The sequence below is a fragment of the Triticum dicoccoides genome, chromosome 1A (assembly GCF_002162155.2).
Source record: "Triticum dicoccoides isolate Atlit2015 ecotype Zavitan chromosome 1A, WEW_v2.0, whole genome shotgun sequence".
Lineage (NCBI taxonomy): Eukaryota > Viridiplantae > Streptophyta > Magnoliopsida > Poales > Poaceae > Triticum > Triticum dicoccoides.
In genome coordinates this window covers 114,004,184-114,028,032 of record NC_041380.1, presented here as the reverse complement: position 1 = coordinate 114,028,032, position 23,849 = coordinate 114,004,184, and the positions used below count along the sequence as shown (strand labels likewise).

At 45.6% G+C, this 23,849-nt stretch overlaps 1 protein-coding gene across 1 annotated transcript in view; it reads left to right on the top strand.

Annotated features, from left to right (window-relative positions):
- LOC119351954 (DNA-directed RNA polymerase III subunit 1-like) overlaps positions 1–23,569 on the top strand; it is a 61,054-nt gene extending 37,485 nt beyond the window's left edge. The window contains exons 15-27 of the mRNA XM_037618719.1: positions 17,956–18,190; positions 18,764–18,955; positions 19,619–19,717; positions 19,823–20,026; positions 20,121–20,393; positions 20,873–21,020; positions 21,303–21,454; positions 22,005–22,157; positions 22,235–22,351; positions 22,422–22,507; positions 22,617–22,821; positions 22,918–23,120; positions 23,295–23,569. Of these exons, the coding sequence (XP_037474616.1) occupies positions 17,956–18,190; positions 18,764–18,955; positions 19,619–19,717; positions 19,823–20,026; positions 20,121–20,393; positions 20,873–21,020; positions 21,303–21,454; positions 22,005–22,157; positions 22,235–22,351; positions 22,422–22,507; positions 22,617–22,821; positions 22,918–23,120; positions 23,295–23,346 (2,119 nt within the window). The 3' untranslated portion in view covers positions 23,347–23,569. The remainder of the gene's footprint in view (positions 1–17,955; positions 18,191–18,763; positions 18,956–19,618; positions 19,718–19,822; positions 20,027–20,120; positions 20,394–20,872; positions 21,021–21,302; positions 21,455–22,004; positions 22,158–22,234; positions 22,352–22,421; positions 22,508–22,616; positions 22,822–22,917; positions 23,121–23,294) is intronic.
- Positions 23,570–23,849: the final 280 nt, after the last annotated feature.

The window sequence follows — 23,849 nt, the reverse complement described above, 5'->3', positions numbered from 1 at the left end:
TCTTCTTTCATTGCAAACTCATCGGCCTCATCTTGTACCACTTCATAATTGGAGCGTTGAATGCTTGCGCTTCCCCAGTAGAGAGAGACAACACAATGCCATGCATCTTTAGCCAAGGCGAAGGGACGAAGATGAGGTAGGTCTTCGGGTGGAATTGCATCTTGAATGATGAAGAGAGCATTCTCATTGAATTGATTATCCGCGGCTTCCCGAGGAGTGAAGTTGCTTGGATCATGTGGATAGAACCCTTCTTCAATGATTCTCCAAAGGTTAGTGTTCACATGATTTAAATGACGTTTAAAGCGGTAAACCCAAGAATCAAAATCCTCATTTTTCACAATCTTAGGGGGAGGACCGGCATGATTCAAATGAGTAGAAGGAACCGGTCCACCATAAACAAGTGGTGGTTCCACATGGGCAAAGATGCCGGTGCCATTCTTACCACTAGAAGAAGGAGCCTTTTCACTACTAGCTTCCCCCTTGTCGGGGATAGCATCCGTCACCTTGTTGGCGGGGTTACCCACTTTCAACGGTGCGGTGGATAGTTTAAGCCCCTCAAGAAATTTAGTAAACATGCTTTCAACTTCGGTCGTCATGGAGGTTTTCAATGTCTCCAAGGCCACATTGAACTCCTCACGAGAGACCGGCGTTCCCCCATCTCCCGTAGACGAGATCGGATTCACACGGGAGTGTTCCTCCACACCGTCTACGGTATCAACCATACTCTTTGGATGGTAAAGTCCTTAATAAAGAGACGAGGCTCTGATACCAATTGAAAGGATCGATATGGTTGACTAGAGGGGGGGTGAATATGCAACTACCAATTTTTACTTTTCTTTACCAAATTAAACTTTGCATCAAAGTAGGTTGTCTAGATGTGCAACTAGGTGAGTAACCTATATGATGCAATAACAACAAGCATACAAGCAAGCACGGGAAGAAACACTAAAGAGTTTGCACAAGTAAAGGTAAGAGATAACCAAGAGTGGATCCGGTGAAGACGAGGATGTGTTACTGAAGTTCCTTCCTTTTGAGGGGAAGTACGTCTCCGTTGGAGCGGTGTGGAGGCACAATGCTCCCCAAGAAGCCACTAGGGCCACCGTATTCTCCTCACGCCCTCACACAATGCGAGATGCCGTGATTCCACTATTGGTGCCCTTGAATTGTAACGCCCTCGATGCGGCTATATCTCCCACGTGTCGAAGCACGACTTAGAGGCATAACCGCATTGAAAGCAATGTCGCAAGTGAGGTAATCTTCACACAACCCATGTAATACATAAGGGAAAGAGATAAATAGTTGGCTTACAATCGCCACTTCACACAATTACATGAATAAAGCATTACAACATCCAAATACAATCAAGGTCCGACTACGGAACCAAAATAAAAGAAGAACCCCAAATGCGACAAAGGTCCCTGATCGACCCCAACTGGGATCCACTACTGATCAACTAGAACGAAACAACACAAAGGACAAGATCTTCAACGAGCTCCTCCTGAGCTTGGTTGCGTCATCTGCACGGACTCATCGGCACCTGCAAACTGGTTTTGGAAGTATCTGTGAGCCACAGGGACTCAGCAATCTCGCACCCTCGCGATCAAGACTATTTAAGCTTATGGGAAAGGTAAAGGTATGAGGTGGAGCTGCAGCAAGCGACTAGCATATATGGTGGCTAACATACGCAAATGAGAGCGAGAAGAGAAGGCAAAGCACGGTCGATAAAAGTATGATCAAGAAGTGATTCTAGAACAACCTACGTCAAGCATAACTCCAACAACCGTGTTCACTTCCCGGACTCTGCCGGAAAGAGACCATCACGGTTACACACGCGGTTGACTCATTTTAATTAGGTTAAGGTTCAAGTTATCTACAACCGGACATTAACAAATTCCCATCTGCCCATAACCGCGGGCACGGCTTTCAAAAGTTCAAATCCCTGCAGGGGTGTCCCAACTTAGCCCATCACAAGCTCTCACGGTCAACGAAGGAATAGACCTCCTCCCGAGACATTCCGATCAGGCTCGGTATCCCGGTACAACAAGACATTTCGACAGGGTAAAACTAAACCAGCAACACCGCCCGAATGTGCCGACAAATCCCGATAGGAGCTGCACATATCTCTTTCTCGGGGCACACTCAGATGAGCGCTCCATACAACTAAAACCAAACCTCGAGTTTCCCCGAGGGGGCGCTGCACAGGACTCTAGTTCGGACCAACACTCAGAGGAGCACTCGCCCGGGGGGGTAAAATAATGATGACCCTCAGGAGCGCGACTCCCAAGGGAAAAGAAAAAGGCTAGGTGGCAAAATGGTAAAACCAATGTTGGGCATTGCTGGAAGAGCTTTACTTAAGGCGAACTGTCAAGGGGTTCCCATTATTACCCAACCGCGTAAGGAACGCAAAATCCGGGAACATAACACCGATATGACGGAAACTAGGGCGGCAAGAGTGGAACAACACACCAGGCATAAGGCCGAGCCTTCCACCCTTTACCAAGTATATAGATGCATTAATTAAATAAGATATATTGTGATATCCCAACAAGTAAACATGTTCCAACAAGGAACAACATCTCCATGTTCCAACAAGGAACAAACTTCAATCTTCACCTGCAACTAACAACGCTATAAGAGGGGCTGAGCAAAGCGGTAACATAGCCAAACAATGGTTTGCTAGGACAAGGTGGGTTAGAGGCTTGGTTCAACAATATAGGAGGCATGATAAGCAAGTGGTAGGTATCGCAGCATAGGCATAGCAAAAAAGCGAGCAACTAGCAAGCAAAGATAGAAGTGATTTCGAGGGTATGATCATCTTGCCTGAAATCCCGCAAGGAAGAAGAACGAGTCCATGAAGAAGACAAACGGACATAGACGAACGGGTCCTCACAAACGCGACGTTAACGGAACCAACCCGAAGAAGTAACACCGGAAAGAAGCAAACAACATAGTAAAACAACCACCACATAAATATGGCATGATGCACAATCAAGCATGATGCATGTCCGGTTTAATGAAGCATGGCATGGCAAAATGCACAAGCAATACTACAAATTAAGTGAAGCTCAATATGCAACTCCGTTGCATATTGACGAAACACCACGTGACTTATTTAGTTCTCTCTCGTTTATGTACCCAACAAGATTAAATGTTGTTAGCATGGCAAGAGGTGAAGCAAATGAAAACTACCTATCTAGTCAAGGTTAAATGAGGCCGGAAGCAACGAACAACAATTCCGGAAACTCCTCATGAGCATATTATAGATTTGGTACTATTCTGCCCTAAACACAATTTTAGAGTTGTTTAACATGCAATAAGGTCACCATGTTAAACTAGGCATTTTTCTACCCCATTTACATATAAAGTTTATTAAATTCCGAGTTACGGTTATTTAGTTATGAATTAAACCATTTTAGCATGGCATAGGGGCAAATTTAAACAAACAGCATTTTAAACATGGATGAAAATGACATATTATTAAACTAGACAAAATTCTGAGCAAGTTTCATATATAAATCATTTTAAACCGATGCACGAATTGTGAGTTATTATATGCATGAACATGAGGGTCTTTTCTGTAAAACTGCAGTCTCAGGAATAAAAAGCTAAAATCGCAACAGGGAAATAAAAACACGCTGGGCCGAATCCAGTCGCGGGCCTAACAGGAACAGGCACTGGGAGGGGGATTTCTCACCATGGGCTATGGCCCAGGTCGGTGGAAGAGGCCAATGCAGGACGCAGCAGGCTGAGGCCCACCCGGATGTATGCAGGCCGAGCGATCTGGCACGGGAGGCCGAACGAGGCCGGGTCAACGAAGCCGGCCGGACGCGTCGTCTACCTCCTTCGAAAGGAACAGAGGCGAGGCAGAGGGCCATGGCGCGACGACTTCAGGCGAGGGGACGGCAAGGAGGTGCTGGGACGGCGGGATCTGGCGGGTCTGGGTGCGGGGATGGAGCTCCAGCGGCGCGAGGATGTTCTTCGGCTCGGTGGAGCTGGCCTTGTAGAAGAAACACGGCGGCGCGTGGTGCTCGTCGCAGAAGAGGGCGACTGCAACGAGGCAGAGGAACGGACGAAGCTCCTGCAGGGCGGGTGTCCATGGCATCCCTGATGGAGGTGGCCACCGGCGGCAGCGCTCCGGCAACGAAGCTTCTCCTTGACGCCGGCGGGGTTGCAGGTGAACTCCTGTACCTGGTACAGGGAGAGAACGAGGGGTGAGGTAGAGAGGAGAGAAGCCAGGGAAGGAAACGGAGAGTGGGAGAGCAGGGAGAGGGGCGACCTGGTCCTGGACATGGTCGCCGGCAGCCGAGTCGACGGAGGGCGCGGCCTGCGGCGGCCTGCGAGGTCGAGGCCTCGATCCAACCTGGATTGAGCGCTGTCTGGTGGTTGGAAGGATGGATGGATCGGGAAGGCAGGGGAGGCCCTGATTGGAGCGACGGGGAAAACGAGGTGGACGAGGGGATCAGGGAGGATCCCGATGTGGGAGTTGGCAAGTGGCGGCGCGAGGAGGAAGGATGGGACAGCTTTCCTTGATTTTAGGGTTGGACTGATACATATATAGCAGGTGGATATTAGGTTAGGGGCTATCTCGACCCTACGATCGCAAACGGACGATCGCGGATAAAATATCTAGGGAGTCCAAATAAGAAAACGGAGACGTTTTGTACATGTTTGGGGATGTTCTGGATCCAACGGTGACGACTGCCCGGGTCGGGTCCGGAACAACTTTTTGGACGCGCGCGTGAGGGCGTTTGATGCACTGAGCAGAGAGGGTTTCGGACCGTGCGGTCGCATCGGACAACTCCGGAAGCGAAGAGGGGAAGGAGGATGGATTAGGGGGGCTGTGGCGAGACTGCGAGGGGGAGAAGAGAGAGAGAGGGCCCGACATCTGTTTCCGGAGACCGGAAGCGTCCAACGTTAGACCGACTATAATGTCGCTATAGTTAATCGTTGGGGCGTCAAACGAACTCCGATTGTGATGAAACTTGGTAGGCGGTCTACCTACACTATAACAAGACCGCACGCCAACTCTCATCCCATTTCGAGAACATTTTCCGGCCACTTATAAAATAATATTTCGGACATGCCGCGGGCGCGTGCAAGTGTGTCTGGGCTCAGAACGGACAACGGAAGGAACGAGGAGACCGGGACGGATGCAAGTTTTGAAAAACATGATGATGCAATGCACATGATGACATGGAAAGATGCAACACGCAAGCAAATGACATGGCAACGACAGCGAATAACTGAAAGACACCTGGCACATCGGTCTCGGGGCGTTACAACACTCCACCACGACGAGAGGATCTCGTCCCGAGATCTAGAATGGCACCGGAGGGAAAACGGAAGAGAAAGAGAAGAGGTAAAACTAAGTTGCTTCTTTGACAAACGAGTGAGACCAAAGAACCTTGAAAAGGTTAAGTCATTTCAAGAAAAAGAATAACGAAGATGACAAATTTGAAAACACTCCGTTAGAAAAGAGGGACAAAGAATATTGCGAAAAACCTTGAGGTTGAAGGGCAAGATGTCTATTGAAACCACTCCGGTTAAAACAAGATAGAGAAGGATTAAGAATGATATATAATTTGAGCAGCACTCCGTCTGAGGAGGGAGGCAAAACTTGGCAGAATGGGAAAAATTCGAAAAGCAGGCACGACACTCCGGTTAAAAGGATAAGGGCGAAAAGAACACGATCCTGACAAAACAAGAAGATGGGTTGCAGAGAGCAACATCACAATGCCTCTGGAACGAAAGAGTAGAGTAAAGATAATTGAGACAAACGAATGTAGAAGACAATGCCAACTTCTGTTACAAAAGAGCCTGAAAAGGCATCTTTAGGAGAAGGGTTGAACGGAGTTGTTGGAAAACCAACAACGAAAATGATAAGGTTGATATGGTCTTATGGAATACAACTCAAATTATGAGGTGACAACCTGCCACTCACGGAAAAAGGAATTGGATTGATATGAACGAGGAGACGAGAAACTTATTTCACCGGGAGGATAAATGAATAACTTGGGTCATTTCTAAACACCATAGATAGCAACAATCCTTAGGGAAGGCTTTAGGTGAAATATAACCCAAGATAACTCCAATGACGAGATTGATGGATTTGAAATATCTCATTCATGACAACATGTGAATCAAGAAACATGAATTCAAATTATCAAGAATGACATAATACCATCTCCAATGATACGGTTGAAAGAATAGAACTCCGGATTACAAGAAGAAGAATGCTTGAGCTCCTCTGAAAAGAATCTTGACGAACCCTTCGAGAAGGAGTTAAATCCTTAAAGAACCATCATGTAGAACCCCCATGAAGAACTCCGGTAACAAAAGTATGATCCAACAAAAAGAAAGAGAAGTTGAAAGCACAAGGTGAAACCTTGTAAAGATTTAGATAGATCTCCGTGATAACATAATTGCGAGAGCTTGGAACTCCGGGAAAGAAAGATGAGCTATTGAAACCCATAATATGTATGATGAACCACTCCAGAAAAAGGAATTAACCATATAGGAGAATCAAGAATAAGAATTACATTATGCTTATCCTTCACCAATTAAATTAATGACAATCAACGGATTTGGCACACTACTTATTCTCGTAGAAAAGATTAAGAGAGATATCGATAACTTGATAAGGACTTGATGGAACCGCCGGTGGGATTTGGAACAACGAATGAATTGATATGATAAACAAGGAAGAGAAATCTTGAATGAACCACCGTTAGAATTAAAATGACCAAAGGAAAGATAGAGAAACACCGGGAAGAATTATGAAATGAACGAGGATACTTGAGAGGATTTAGATACATGAGAACGAAGAGATCACGAGCCGATTAAAGATCACTTGAACGAAGCACCGGTAAAATTTGGAGAATGATAGCTGAAAGCTGAGAATGAATAAATCTTAGATGATGGGCTCTGGATGAACAAACTGAAAAGGCTCCTGAATTGCTCCGGATAGGTGAAAAGAATTCTCACAACCGAAAATAATTATGAGAGAATGGTATAAAGCTAGCACCATGAATCCTGAAGAGGAAAGAACGAGATTGAGAGAAATTCTTCTTCGGTCTTCAAATCCGAGAATGACGACGAGGAACACCACCAAGAATTATTGAGTACTCCGGAATAAAGAAGAATATAAAATTTGAATCAACAATGAAATGAATTTGAAAGATCTTGGAGAAAGGCATTTAACTGATGATAAATCATACTTACGTCAAACTTCGAAAGGAAATTTTGAGGATAGCTCCGGGAAAATAGGAAGAGTCAGGTAAGATCCTGGGAAAAGACCTGTGGGTTAGGGCCCACTCAAATAAAACACCGTTGAATGATTTGAAAGAGAGGTTGCACCGGTTGAGTTAAATAGCTTGAATGAGATAAACATCCTCAAAAGATCTTGAACGAAAGCAGAGTAGAAACATGAATCTTCGAGATATCTTGAGCACTCCGGAACAAAAGAATAGCAAGGAGTGGATGATTAAGAGGTGCACCGGCATGAGAAGGTATTTAAAACAAGGAAAAAGGGTATGATCAACGCCAAAAGCTTGAATTTGTTCCATCGGAGAGGAAAACGAGTGAAGAGTGACGAACTTGAAGCTCCGTTAGAATCTTCATGAGAATCATCGGATAAGGATATTGACGGAAAAGGAATGAAAAGGCCTCGCATCAATAAGATGGATACTTGATTAAGAAATCTGAATCCTTGAAGAAAAGGGATTGGGTGGGTGGGAAAAAACAAAGGCAGCTTGGGACGGATGAAACAAACAACATTGAGAAGAACTGATAATTGATCTTGTGAATGTTGAAGTGATCGGATCCACTTGAAGAGAGACACCCCGGTAGAACAAGATTGGCATAACAATCTCGATTATCGTATCGAGAAGGATTAGTATTCACATCGGAGTATGAGAACACCATTTGGGGAAGGTATGGAATCAACACTTGACATTGAAGAAACTCGAATACCACAACTCAAAACAAAACAAAGGATTGGCTTGCAAAATAAGCCGGAACAAACATATGATAGAGGTTTCGTCCGAAGTTTTCGTGGTGGGGCTACACAGGCTCGATCGTACAGCACCATCATGTACAAGGCAGTGCACATGACATACGAAGCGTCCCCGAGTCGACATAGCCAAGGACTCTTTAAGACACAACGAGACCACTGTAAAACCGACCGTGGATAGGCGGACCACTAGACGTCGAACCCCAATTTCATATCATACATCTGTCGGAAAGATATCCTAAGAGCTACTTGAATTCCCACTTATGAAACTCCCGAACCTTTCCGGTTATGCAATCAGGTGTTGGGGATACAGGGGAAGCATAATATCTCACCCAAACTAACAAATCCTACATCCAGCTGTATCCATCCTTCAACACATAACCAAGAAACCTTTGGAAATCATCTACCTCAACCTTCGAAAAGCATCCGTTATACAAGTTATGGCAATACTCCCGAACTCCCGCCCCAGTGCGTCGAGGTTATCTCACCAACGAAATACATAAAAGAGATTTTCGATGTCGGCGTACTAAACTCAAGTATTCCAGAACTGCAACGATAAAATTATGACGACAACACCTCAGAGCTCAACTCCCCGGGACACTTCCACAAAAACCCCTGACAGGAGGCACCAAGACAATGTTCTCATCATAAAACCATCGGAACGATTCCAAGATACCCGCGTGATCCTAAATTTTTTTTAGTGAAATTTGAGAAGAGAAGAGTCAAAACTCTACGTCAGGATGCCTTACCAGAGCGATGAGGAGACTGGGAAGTAAAAAGAATCCCTAAACTCTCCGATATATAATTCCTAAATGACTCAAAACATTTTTCTAGACACAACCCGGCCGCTAATAACGATCAAGCAATGGGGCTCCTAAGGTCGGGGAAGGCTCTGATTACCAACTTGTAACGCCCTCGATGCGTCTATATCTCCCACGTGTCGAAGCACGACTTGGAGGCATAACCGCATTGAAAGCAATGTCGCAAGTGAGGTAATCTTCACACAACCCATGTAATACATAAGGGAAAGAGATACATGGTTGGCTTACAATCGCCACTTCACACAATTACATGAATAAAGCATTACAACATCCAAATACAATCAAGGTCCGACTATGGAACCAAAATAAAAGATGAACCCCAAATGCGACAAAGGTCCCCGATCGACCCCAACTGGGATCCACTACTGATCAACTAGAACGAAACAACACAAAGGACAAGATCTTCAACGAGCTCCTCCTGAGCTTGGTTGCGTCATCTCCACGGACTCATCGGCACCTGCAAACTGGTTTTGAAAGTATTTGTGAGCCACAGGGACTCAGCAATCTCGCACCCTCGCGATCAAGACTATTTAAGCTTATGGGAAAGGTAAAGGTATGAGGTGGAGCTGCAGCAAGCGACTAGCATATATGGTGGCTAACATACGCAAATGAGAGCGAGAAGAGAAGGCAAAGCACGGTCGATAAAAGTATGATCAAGAAGTGATCCTAGAACAACCTACGTCAAGCATAACTCCAACAACCGTGTTCACTTCCCGGACTCCGCCGGAAAGAGACCATCACGGTTACACACGCGGTTGACTCATTTTAATTAGGTTAAGGTTCAAGTTATCTACAATCGGACATTAACAAATTCCCATCTGCCCATAACCGCGGGCACGGCTTTCGAAAGTTCAAATCCCTGCAGGGGTGTCCCAACTTAGCCCATCACAAGCTCTCACGGTCAACGAAGGAATAGACCTCCTCCCGAGACATTCCGATCAGGCTCGGTATCCCGGTACAACAAGACATTTCGACAGGGTAAAACTAAACCAGCAACACCGCCCGAATGTGCCGACAAATCCCGATAGGAGCTGCACATATCTCTTTCTCAGGGCACACTCAGATGAGCGCTCCATACAACTAAAACCAAACCTCGAGTTTCCCCGAGGGGGTGCTGCATAGGACTCTAGTTCGGACCAACACTCAAAGGAGCACTGGCCCGGGGGGGGGGTAAAATAATGATGACCCTCAAGAGCGCGACTCCCAAGGGAAAAGAAAAGGCTAGGTGGCAAAATGGTAAAACCAATGTTGGGCATTGCTGGAAGAGCTTTACTTAAGGCGAACTGTCAAGGGGTTCCCATTATTACCCAACCTTGTAAGGAACGCAAAATCCGGGAACATAACACCGATATGACGGAAACTAGGGCGGCAAGAGTGGAACAACACACCAGGCATAAGGCCGAGCCTTCCACCCTTTACCAAGTATATAGATGCATTAATTAAATAAGATATATTGTGATATCCCAACAAGTAAACATGTTCCAACAAGGAACAACATCTCCATGTTCCAACAAGGAACAAACTTCAATCTTCACCTGCAACTAACAACGCTATAAGAGGGGCTGAGCAAAGCGGTAACATAGCCAAACAATGGTTTGCTAGGACAAGGTGGGTTAGAGGCTTGGTTCAACAATATAGGAGGCATGATAAGCAAGTGGTAGGTATCGCAGCATAGGCATAGCAAAAGAGCGAGCAACTAGCAAGCAAATATAGAAGTGATTTCGAGGGTATGATCATCTTGCCTGAAATCCCGCAAGGAAGAAGAACGAGTCCATGAAGAAGACAAACGGACGTGGACGAACGGGTCCTCACAAACGCGACGTTAACGGAACCAACCCGAAGAAGTAACACCGGAAAGAAGCAAACAACATAGTAAAACAACCACCACATAAACATGGCACGATGCACAATCAAGCATGATGCATGTCCGGTTTAATGAAGCATGGCATGGCAAAATGCACAAGCAATACTACAAATTAAGTGAAGCTCAATATGCAACTCCGTTGCATATTGACGAAACACCACGTGACTTATTTAGTTCTCTCTCGTTTATGTACCCAACAAGATTAAATGTTGTTAGCATGGCAAGAGGTGAAGCAAATGAAAACTACCTATCTAGTCAAGGTTAAATGAGGCCGGAAGCAACGAACAACAATTCTGGAAACTCCTCATGAGCATATTATAGATTTGGTACTGTTCTGCCCTAAACACAATTTTAGAGTTGTTTAACATGCAAATAAAGGTCACCATGTTAAACTAGGCATTTTTCTACCCCATTTACATATAAAGTTTATTAAATTCCGAGTTACGGTTATTTAGTTATGAATTAAACCATTTTAGCATGGCATAGGGGCAAATTTAAACAAACAGCGTTTTAAACATGGATGAAAATGACATATTATTAAACTAGACAAAATTCTGAGCAAGTTTCATATATAAATCATTTTAAACCGATGCACGAATTGTGAGTTATTATATGCATGAACATGAGGGTCTTTTCTGTAAAACTGCAGTCTCAGGAATAAAAAGCTAAAATCGCAACAGGGAAATAAAAACACGCTGGGCCGAATCCAGTCGCGGGCCTAACAGGAACAGGCGCTGGGAGGGGGATTTCTCACCATGGGCTATGGCCCAGGTCGGTGGAAGAGGCCAATGCAGGACGCAGCAGGCTGAGGCCCACCCGGATGTATGCAGGCCGAGCGATCTGGCACAGGAGGCCGGGTCAACGAAGCCGGCCGGACGCGTCGTCTACCTCCTTCGAAAGGAACAGAGGCGAGGCAGAGGGCCATGGCGCGGCGACTTCAGGCGAGGGGACGGCAAGGAGGTGCTGGGACGGCGGGATCTGGCGGGTCTGGGTGCGGGGATGGAGCTCCAGCGGCGCGAGGATGTTCTTCGGCTCGGTGGAGCTGGCCTTGTAGAAGAAACACGGCGGCGCGTGGTGCTCGTCGCAGAAGAGGGCGACTGCAACGAGGCAGAGGAACGGACGAAGCTCCTGCAGGGCGGGCGTCCATGGCATCCCTGATGGAGGTGGCCACCGGCGGCAGCGCTCCGGCAACGAAGCTTCTCCTTGACGCCGGCGGGGTTGCAGGTGAACTCCTGTACCTGGTACAGGGAGAGAACGAGGGGTGAGGTAGAGAGGAGAGAAGCCAGGGAAGGAAACGGAGAGTGGGAGAGCAGGGAGAGGGGCGACCTGGTCCTGGACATGGTCGCCGGCAGCCGAGTCGACGGAGGGCGCGGCCTGCGGCGGCCTGCGAGGTCGAGGCCTCGATCCAACCTGGATCGAGCGCTGTCTGGTGGTTGGAAGGATGGATGGATCGGGAAGGCAGGGGAGGCCCTGATTGGAGCGACGGGGAAAACGAGGTGGACGAGGGGATCAGGGAGGATCCCGATGTGGGAGTTGGCAAGTGGCGGCGCGAGGAGGAAGGATGGGACAGCTTTCCTTGATTTTAGGGTTGGACTGATACATATATAGCAGGTGGATATTAGGTTAGGGGCTATCTCGACCCTACGATCGCAAACGGACGATCGCGGATAAAATATCTAGGGAGTCCAAATAAGAAAACGGAGACGTTTTGTAGATGTTTGGGGATGTTCTGGATCCAACGGTGACGACTGCCCGGGTCGGGTCCGGGACAACTTTTCGGATGCGCGCGCGAGGGGGTTTGATGCACTGAGCAGAGAGGGTTTCAGACCGTGCGGTCGCATCAGACAACTCCGGAAGCGAAGAGGGGAAGGAGGATGGATTAGGGGGGGGGCTGTGGCGAGACTGCGAGGGGGAGAAGAGAGAGAGAGGGTCCGGCATCTGTTTCCGGAGACCGAAAACGTCCGACGTTAGACCGACTATAATGTCGCTATAGTTAATCGTTGGGGCGTCAAACGAACTCCGATTGTGATGAAACTTGGTAGGCGGTCTACCTACACTATAACAAGACCGCACGCCAACTCTCATCCCATTCCGAGAACATTTTCCGGCCACTTATAAAATAATATTTCGGACATGCCGCGGGCGCGTGCAAGTGTGTCTGGGCTCAGAACGGACAACAGAAGGAACGAGGAGACCGGGATGGATGCAAGTTTTGAAAAACATGATGATGCAATGCACATGATGACATGGCAAGATGCAACACGCAAGCAAATGACATGGCAACGACAGCGAATAACTGAAAGACACCTGGCACATCAGTCTCGGGGCGTTACAAAGGCGGCGACCGAACCTTTACAAACAAGGTTGGGGCAATCTCCACAACTTAATCGGAGGCTCCCAACAAGACCACGAAGCTTCACCACAATGGACTATGGCTCCATGGTGACCTCAACCGTCTAGGGTGCTCAAACACCCAAGAGTAACAAGATCCGCTAGGGATGAGTGGGGGAATCGAAAATCCCTTGGTGGAAGTGTAGATCGGGGCCTTCTCAACCACTCCCGAGCAAATCAACAAGTTTGATTGGCTAGAGAGATAGATCGGGCGAAAATGGAGCTTGGAGCATTTAATGGAGCTTGAGCAATAAATGTAGCTTGGGGGAGGAAGAGGTAAGTGAGAGAGAAGAAGGGGACTCCCTTTTATAGTGGGGGCAACAATCCCGTTGCCCCCACCAACCAGCCCCACACAGGGCGGTACTACCGCTGAGAGGGGGCGGTACTACCGCCAGGACAACGGTACTGCCGCGCCATCCAGCGGTACTGCCACGCTGAGGAGACTAGTAGGGAAAAGACCCAAACGCGGTACTACCGCGGTGGTAGGGGCGGTACTGCCGCGGTGATAGGGGCGGTACTACCGCTCCTGGAACGGTACTACCACCTCTACAACCGCAACTAGTGCCACAAAACCCGACACGAGAAAAAGACCTCTCGAATCGAGGCGGTAGGAGCCAGACTGACCAGCGGTACTATGGCGGCGGGGTCACGGGCGGTACTATCGCTGTGGAGCGGTACTGCCGCTTGTGACCCTTCGGCCGTATTACCGCGGGCAGTGCGGTACTACCGCTAGGGCGCGCGTGAGAGAGAGAATCTCTCAAAGATGCTGAGGACAAGGCGGAGGTGCCAGGCCCCCAGCGATACTACTACTGTGGAGCCACGGACGGTACTACCACTGTGGAGCGGTACTACCACTTGGCTCCTCAGCGGTACTACCGCTGGGTGTGCGGTACTACCGCTTGGACCCAGACAAGACAAGGAAGAGGCGAGAGATCTCTTCAATGGAATGGAGATGCACAGAGGGTGAGAAGCTGATGTGTACGTGATGATTTCACCCAAGTAAAACCCCAGCGGACCCTCTTGATAGTACGGTGCCCTCTACGCAACTAGTCCACCGAGAAAGAAACGAAAGAGCTACACCGTCTTGAAATACACTCCGAGGGGAATAAAACGTCTCGTGCCAGGGGAGAATCTGTGAATTATACAAAGCACAAGATTAGTCCGCAAACATGTTGTCATCAATCACCAAAACTACCTTGAGAGAGATATGCCGTAACACCAGAGTCGCCAGACTGGCCAGGTGGATCTGCACCAGAATCCGCGCCAACGGCCTCGCCAGGTGCGGTCGGACGGGATCCAGCGCGCGACTCCTCCAAGCCAACCACGCGGCGTCCCGCGGCTGGGGAGGCGGCCTTCCCCGCCCCGCGCCAACCAGACGCTGACACGTGGCGTCCTGCGGCTGGGTCCCGGTTCCCGACCCAGTCGATCTGCTACAAAAGGCGCGACTTGCGCCGTCCGACAGGCGCTGCCCTGACAGGCGCGAGACCCTGCGTCGATGGCCCGCTCCTGCCATCATGCGCCCATGATGAGCTCTGCGGGGCGGGATCTTCTATGACTGCTGCAACGTCTGCGTCTTCACCACCCGCCGCAGAAGATCCAGCACGCACAGGTCCCGCTGCTGCTGCTGTCTCAGGATCTGCTGCGGGATCGTCTGTGCCACCAACTGCTGCTACATCATCTCCTCGCCGTACACGTTTGCAAAAAGGAGTAATACAGCCTATTGATTATAAACATGTGACAAAATATGGCATGGTGTGTTCTACAGGTGAGCCAGGTGAGCCGCACACGTTTGAAGCAGCACTAAAAGATGAAAAGTAGAAGAAGGCTATGAATGAAGAATTTGTAGCATTGCAGAAAAATAAAACGTGGCATTTGGTTCCTCCAAGACAAGGTAAAAATCTTATTGACTGCAAATGGGTATTCAGAATTAAGAGAAAATCTGATGGAACAATTGATCGTTACAAAGCTAGACTCGTTGCAAAGGGTTTTAAACAACGATATGACATAGACTATGAGGACACGTTTAGTCCTGTTGTAAAAGCTGCCACTATTCGTCTTGTTCTGTCCATTGCCGTTTCCAGGGGCTGGAGTCTGAGACAGCTAGACGTGCAGAGCGCGTTCCTCCATGGTGTTCTGGAAGAGGAAGTGTACATGAAGCAACCTCCTGGGTTTGTGAACAAAAATAAACCTTCTTATGTGTGCAAACTTGACAAGTCACTGTATTGGTTGAAACAAGCTCCAAGGGCATGGTACTCACGCCTCAGTCACAAAATGCAAACACTTGGCTTTGCTCCTTCTAAGTCTGACACCTCACTGTTTATTTACAACAAGTACAATACATACATATTTGTACTCATATACGTTGATGATATTATTGTCACGAGTTTATCAGATGAGGCCATTACAGGACTGTTAAAGGATCTCAACACTGAGTTTGCTCTTAAGGATCTTGGAGACTTGCACTATTTTCTAGGGATTGAGGTAAAGAGACATGAGGATGGACTTCATCTCTCTCAGGAAAAGTATGCAACAGATTTGGTAAAGAAAGCTGGTCTGCAAGGTTGTAAACCCTCACCCACTCCTTTGTCAAGTTCAGAAAAATTGTCACTTACAGAAGGGCAGCCCCTAAGTCCAGATGATAGTACAAGGTACAGAAGCCTAGTAGGTGCACTTCAATATTTAACACTTACTAAGCCTGATATTTCTTTTGCTGTCAACAAAGTTTGCCAATTCCTCCATGCACCCACCACAGTTCATTTGACTGCTGCAAAACGGATTGTTAGATATGTCAAGAACACTCTTAATGTTGGTCTCAATTTCAGTAAGTCACCATCTACACTTGTCAGTGCCTTTTTAGACTCTGATTGGGCAGGTTGCCTGGATGATAGGCGGTCTACTGGTGGTTTTGCAGTATTTTTTGGTCCCAACTTAATATCGTGGTGTGCAAGAAAGCAAGCTACTGTCTCTAGATCCAGTACAGAGGCAGAATATAAGGCACTGGCAAATGCAACAGCAGAGATTATCTGGCTACAATCCATTTTGAGGGAACTTGGTGTTAGAGGCACTCAACCTCCATGTTTATAGTGTGACAATCTAGGTGCTACCTATCTCTCTGCTAATCCAGTTTTTCATGCCAGGATAAAGCACATTGAGATAGACTTTCACTTTGTGAGAGAAAGGGTTGCCAAGAAGCAACTTGAGATTCGTTTTGTGCACTCCAGAGATCAAATTGCAAATGGGTTCACAAAACCTTTGCCTACTAGAAGCTTTGAAGATTTCAAACATAATCTCAACTTGATGAAGTTGTGATTAAGGGAGGGTGTCAAACAACTTATCAACCTGTCACGTTGGCCTCTCTCTCATGCGCCGCACCAGGAGTCTAGGAGTCCACCAGGAAATAGGCTAGGTAGTTAGTTGATATCTATCTATTGTAACCTACTCTATCCATTCAATAGAACCTGACAGAACAAATACATGCCATCTTTCTGGCGACCTTTGTTGCTACACCCCTACAAGCTTGATGATGTGCCTTGACCTGGCACCAACATACACCATCCAACCCGATGGCCTCGCCAAGCCGCCCCACAGAGAGCTGAGAGCACCAACCAGTCTAGCAGACCCTTAGCATGCACCACATGCACACTCTCTAGAATCCGCCACCACCATCTTCCGCCGTCCCATCTTCAGGAGGGGATCAATGCATTGACCTTGCGAGGCCCAATAGCCGTCGACGCCAGACAGCGTCACCACCCTGCGTGCATACATCCACATGCATCCATCGCCGAGACTCAACTGCGCCACACCGCCAAGACCCACCATGGTCGATGCAGTACATGCAACGCCACTCCACCTTTTGGCCCCTCCATCCAGCACCTCCTCCAAAACGATGCCCCCAGGAAGGAAAACGACATCAAAAGCGGTGATATCATCCGATCCGCAAGACCCGGATCTAGGCTTTCCCCTGAAGCAGCCCGAGCGAGCTGACACAGACTGCAACGATGACGCCTCGACAAGAAAACGACGTCAAAGACGGCGCCATCGTCCGCCATGGCCGAAGTTGGGATGATTTTCACCGGCATCCGTGCTACCCGACTCCGCAGCTGACTGCATCCGCGTGGAGCCACGCCGTGAAGATGCACGCAGCCGCCGAAACGTCGGTAGAGGACCTCCAGCCGCACCTCACCGACCCTCCACACGCCGCTGGCTGGCCAAGGGCCACACCACGACGGATCTGAACGGGGATCAGATCCATGACCACCAACCATCGCTTGAGAGCACGCCGGAGACCGATCCCCATTGACCCTCCGGCCATGGAGGCGACCGCTGCCGCCGCCCGACCAGGGGACTCCATCCTGGCTGCCGCGCTCGATGGTCCAGCGACGACCACCCGCCTCCCCGGAGAGGATCTCCCATAGGTGGCCCATGAGACCGCTGGGGATCAAATCCCCGCCGCCCCCATCATGGGCGCTGCGCGGCCTTGTCCGGCAGTGGCCTCCGGGAGTGGCGAGGAGAGAGAGATCGGGAGGAGGGTGGCGGTGGCCGGCTAGGGTCACGGAAAGAGGAGGATCACGGGAGGAAGATGAGATTGGGACTAGGGCGGTGGCGTCTGTCTAGGTTTAAGTTGTCTATCCATTTTATATCTCATTTAGGTTTCAGAGATCATGCTTGGTGAAAACTTTGCCCAATTTCTTCATATATCTGTCTGTCTCATTGGATTTTTTCAGGTTCTGAATTATAGTTGCTCACTCGCGTCATGTTGCCAAATTGTTGTGTGAAATTAGTATGTAAATTAGTATGTGAAATTTTTTCCGCTAAAAGAAGTGCATGAAATATTGTTCTGATCCATGTTGCATACTTTTCACCTGCAGTGCAAGATTTATAGGGAATCATGGTTTCTCAATTGGTGTGGATGATGTCCAACCAGGAGAAAGTTTAAATCAGAAAAAGAAAATAACAATAGATATAGGGTATGAAAAATGCCATGAGCTTATTGCCCTATATTCCAAAGGTGACCTCATACCGCAACTTGGTTGCAACAGAGCTCAAACACTGGAGTCTCAGATATCTTGTGTTCTAAATAATTTAAGAGAAACGGCCGGAGATGTAAGTTAACCAATTAGCTTGTGAATTATCTCTAATCTGAATCTGATCCTTCTTGTTGTATTGCATATAGTATACAAGTTCAAAATATAGTGTCAGTGAAGGATGACCGCCTTTCAGTATTATATTTGTTAAAGAAATTTTGGAAATTATCACAACTTTGCACATGCCAGACCTCCTGAAATTCAAACCTTCCTTTTTTTATGTGAAAACCTCTTCTCTGTTTCTCTGTTTTTATTAGCTAGGCAGTTTTGTTTTTCCTTGCTTGCTTTTTAGCTTCTATGTTAGGTTGCAGTCACTTGGTGGCTTTGTGTACTTGTCGCCTTATTTAGCGGTTTCTCTAATACAAGGTAACACACTTTAGGTGCGTTTTAGAGGTAAATCATCACAACTATGCAGTGTTACTGAGTTAAATTCTCTTGTATGGATGTTCTCATCACTAGCCTAATTTTAAGTGAGGCTTTAGTGAAAAAATTGATGGATGCATTAATTCAGTCCAGTGACTAACCCAGTATGTCCATTTTGACTTCACCATACTTGTGTATTGAGTGACTTGAGTTGGAACTTATTTTTCAGGATTGTATGAGTACGCTTCACTGGAGGAACAGCCCATTGATTATGTCTCAGTGTGGATCTAAAGGTTCTCCAATCAATATTAGTCAGATGGTTGTATGTGTTGGACAACAATCAGTTGGAGGACGCCGTGCCCCAAACGGTTTTATAGATCGAACACTTCCCCACTTTCCTATTAATTCAAAGACCCCTGCGGTAAGAACAGGTCTTAAAAATATGATTTGCTCAGGCAACCATTTCTTGTGTTGGCTATCCCTAATTCTGTTCCAATAAAAGAAGTTCTGCAAATGTTATGAACATACTGAAACCACACACTGCCATCTTATGTTCTTATGTAACTTCCTAACTGAGCACTCCTTAATTGATATCAGCTCCTTTTCATATGCCATATACTACGACACCTAAAACTTTGCTGAATGGTGAGGCAAAAGTTTGCTTGTTGAGGATGGTCCGTCAATTCTATTGCGTGATATCTTGTAGAAAGGGGACTTTCAGGTCAAGATTAGCTCAGTACCATCACTAAGATGCATAAATTTAAATATCCCATTGACTTTGAGGATGACTTGTACGGCGTGTACATTGGATGATATTTTCGAACATTGTGTTCTCTCGATGATATTGATAAATGTTGCCATTTGTTTTGCAGTAGCGGTAGTATTTTCCATACGCTATTACATGATAGGAAATTTTTAGTCTGAATTATTCTACATGTATATTTATCTCTGTTGCAGCAACTTTTTACCTTCTACTCGTGGCAACTGCCATTTTATTTGTATTCAGTGCATGAAATCAGCATATTTTTACAGTGCAAATGTATGTTCTCTTCGGGTAAGTTATTATTATGTCATTCATTGGCAGGCGAAAGGTTTTGTTGCTAATTCCTTCTATACGGGTTTGACTGCTACTGAGTTTTTCTTCCATACGATGGGTGGACGGGAAGGTCTTGTTGACACAGCGGTATGTCTAAACCTAGACCATCTTTTGGTTCCATACTTGCATGTCTCCAAATTTGTACTCTATCTCAGCTTCTTTTGTTATGGTTGCTTAAATTTGTAATCATAGGTAAAAACAGCAGAAACTGGATATATGTCCCGCAGACTAATGAAGGGTCTTGAAGATCTCTCAGTTTTCTATGATCAGACTGTCCGTAACGCTAGCGGCGGTATTGTTCAGTTTGTCTATGGAGATGATGGTATGGATCCTGTAAAGATGGAAGGAAAAGGTGGTCGTCCCTTAAATTTGGACCAATTGTTTATGAAAGTCATGGTTAGTTTTAACATGCATGAATACTTTCTTAGGTTGACGAAGATAAGGGTTCCTTGTGCTCTGAGCATTGATCGGTGACGATTTAACTTTGTAGGCCACATGTCCGCAAAGGGGACATGACACGTTATCTCCAGAGTTAATCTTGCAAATCTTTAATGATAAGCTCTCCGGACAAGATGCCTCATCTGGTGGTTGTAGCGATAAGTTCAAGGAGATGTTAACAAAATTCTTTGAGGACCGCATCAAAATGCTTAGAAGCACAAGGAGAGCGCTTCAACTAGATGAAGATCGTGTGGGAAAGAGGGACTCTAGCATTGAAGAACGCGTTGCTGCTGATATTTCTGGCATATCCGCGAAACAACTGCAGGTGTGTATAAAATCTTGCATGTACTAAATCATCATTATTTTACCAAACTACTGTAATCTTAAGCACGTCGCCTATGATTGTGTATCTGCAAGATGAAACTAGATTTTGTGCAGTAAAATGTTCCATCAAGTAGATCGTTTTGGTAACGTTATATTGTTGTGGTTATTAAGTGACTGCATTTCTAAAAACATCAAAGCCCTTCGAAAGTCGGCCTGTGGGTAGAAACAGTGGCATTTTATTAAGGTCATGGTCTATAGTTATCTGCACATCTGCAACCTTTAGGACTATCTCATTCTAGTCCACCAAATGCTGACCAATGAGAGCCCTATAAAAGTCGGCCTGTGGGTAGAAACAGTGGCATTCTTGTGACGAACAATTTTAAATAACCAGGGTACAAGGATTTTTTTATCAGTTTGTTTGTGCATTTTGTTCTTCTGTAGTTCTGCTATATGATTATTATATCCTTTTTCCTGGCACAGGTTTTCTTGGACACTTGCTTATCTCGTTATCACTCAAAAATAATCGAAGCAGGAGCATCAATTGGGGCAATTGGGGCACAGAGTATTGGAGAGCCTGGGACCCAAATGACATTGAAAACCTTCCATTTTGCAGGAGTAGCTAGCATGAGTATCCTTCCTTTACTTTGTATTTAAATAAAATGGTATAGTCATTGTGGCATGTTAATGATGCGGAAGTTTATTTTCTGAAACTTATCATTAGGGGGCTACTATGATTTATTATCTAATGAGTATGATAAAAAATTTCAACAATACATACAAAGAAGTTTTATGGTTACTGTTGATATGGTAGGGCTCTATGGCATACAAAATGCAGAAATATAAATATAGGACGTTGAATCTACTACAGTTCAATATCCTTCAAAGATTTGTTTCCTTAAGAACAACAAAGATGTTACTCTTGGAGTTCCCCGCATTAAGGAAATCATCAGTGCTGTTAAAAAGATAAGCACACCAATTATCACCACAGAACTTTTGTCTGAGCAGGATGAGTTGTTTGCAGCCAAAGTGAAACGTTCAATTGAGAAAGTAGTGCTGGGTGAGGTAAGTTATTCAGATAATTATATTCTTTTGAATTTGTATATGCACTTAAAGGAAGTTTGTGTGCTTGCATTTTGCTCTGGGTATTGTTAAACATGTCACATAAATTTAGTGCATTCATAGTTACAAAGAATTGTCATTTGACATTCTCCCAGGCATTAAATATACATGCACTTCATCAATCTTTGGGCTTTGCTATGGATGCAAAATCTTCGATTTGTTGTTTGGCTGTCTAGCAAATATATTATAAAAATATTCATGTATGTGTTTTATGAGCTATGTATAGATAATGTTTACAATTTGTTAGTTTAATATAACAAGTCTTGCATTATTATGTGTGAATTTGCATATGTTGGTTTGAGCCGAGATTGTTGAATGTTTTAGTTTGTCTAGTCATGTGCTTTTGCATGAACTCAAAATGAAGAAAAAGATCTGCGCATGCTATATGCCCTGTGCATTTTTTTCTTCGAAAAGGAGGTTGAAACCCCGGCATAACAGATAACTTTTGTAAGGAAGCACTCAACTTGACGACAAACCTTGTTATGTTCAACAGGTGGCAGCAGCCATAAAGATTGTCTTAAAATCAAACCAGCCATATTTGGTTGTTGAACTCGATATGCAGCGCACAGAAGGGTACATGGGAATCTCTTCTGACACTGTGCAGTTTTCAATACTAAATGATCCAAAAATAAAGTTAAAGTCTGAGGTAAACAAAGCTCTGTGGTTGCGTAATGTGCCCAATATTTTCTCTGCAATTGTATTTATGATATATCATATTTACAGCATGTTCGTGTCATCGATGAAGCCGGGTTGAGAATATATCCAACTGGAAAAGATAAGTCCAAACTTCAGCTTGAGCTGCACAATCTCAAATCGATGCTTCCAAAACTGATTGTAAAGGTAAACGAAGTATGACGTAAATTTTCTTCCATTATGATGATGTAGCTGACCTTCCTATTGATCAATGCAGGGCATTTCAAGTGTTGAAAGAGCTGTTGTCAACCCTGTTTTAAGACGCGATGGAACTTTCGACAGATACAACCTGTTGGTTGAAGGGTAAGGATTCTTATTTATTGCTTCTGTAAGTTGTTTATAAGAATCACTGTGACTTCTTCAATGCTAGTCTGAGATGATAATATGCCAATCAAACAATTTTTTAATGCAGAACAAACCTCATGAAAGTTTTGGGTACTCCTGGAGTTGATGCTAAGAGAACAAAAAGTAACCACATTTTGGAAGTGAACAAAACACTTGGAATTGAAGCTGCAAGGAGATCTATCATTGATGAAATTCGGTATACCTTTGAAAATAACAACATGATGATTGATCTGAGACATATGATGCTTCTGGCAGACCTGATGACATACAAGGTTTGTAGAATCATCTTACACTGATCACCATTTTAATCATCCATCCATCTGCCTCAAGGATGATTAATAACTGTGCATATGCTGCCGGTTTCGCAGGGCGAAATTTTGGGCATCACGGCTGGCGGCATCGCGAAGATGAAAAGCAGCGTGCTGATGCTGTCTTCATTCGAGAGAGCTTCGGAGCATCTCTTCAACGCTTCGTACGCTGGTCGCGAGGATCAGATAGAGGGAGTTAGTGAATGCATCATCATGGGCATACCCATGCAACTCGGCACTGGTATCCTCAAAGTCAGGCAAAGGTACGTGTAATGTATTGCCCTCAACTCTCTGTTGCAAAAGAACACCTGTCTAAATTTAATTACTATTTTATTGTTCTTAACCTGTTTTGGACGGCACTGTATTTTCATTGTTATGTGGTGCAATCCTTAACCAAACAGACAAGATTAAATGGGTGGCATTTATTTTCCTTGCAGGCTCCAGGATTTGCCTGAATTCAAGTACCAGCCCGATCCAATTCTACTGTGAGATCGAAGAAGCTTGGATTTGGAGATGCATGACATAGGACTGTACTTTCTTTACAACTCGTTTGACACTCCTCATTTCATGTGGTAGAAACGAAATGAAATCTATGTTAGGATTTCATTCGGTTGAAATGAAAATCCAATTGCAAAAAACTTGTTTGGCTGCTACAAGGATTTGTAAATTGCAATGACTCCCATATCATGATGTTTGGCTGTCATTTTGGCAAGAATTGTTGATAAACCCACACATAGTTTGGCTTCAAAAATGAGATGTATCAAGTTGCGGCACACAATATTTCATATAAGAAGCAGCTCCATAAAGCACAAATCCACATACTGAAATTCAATTACAACTGCAATATCCATCTCCATAAAGCACACAGTCTTGTAAAAGAAAAACAAAGGTTCAAGACTTCAAAGTTAGTACTAAGAAAGGTTTGGAAGACAAAATACTACAACTTGTCATCACAAGTGTATTTTTTCGATAAAGGGTGGATTTTATTGGCT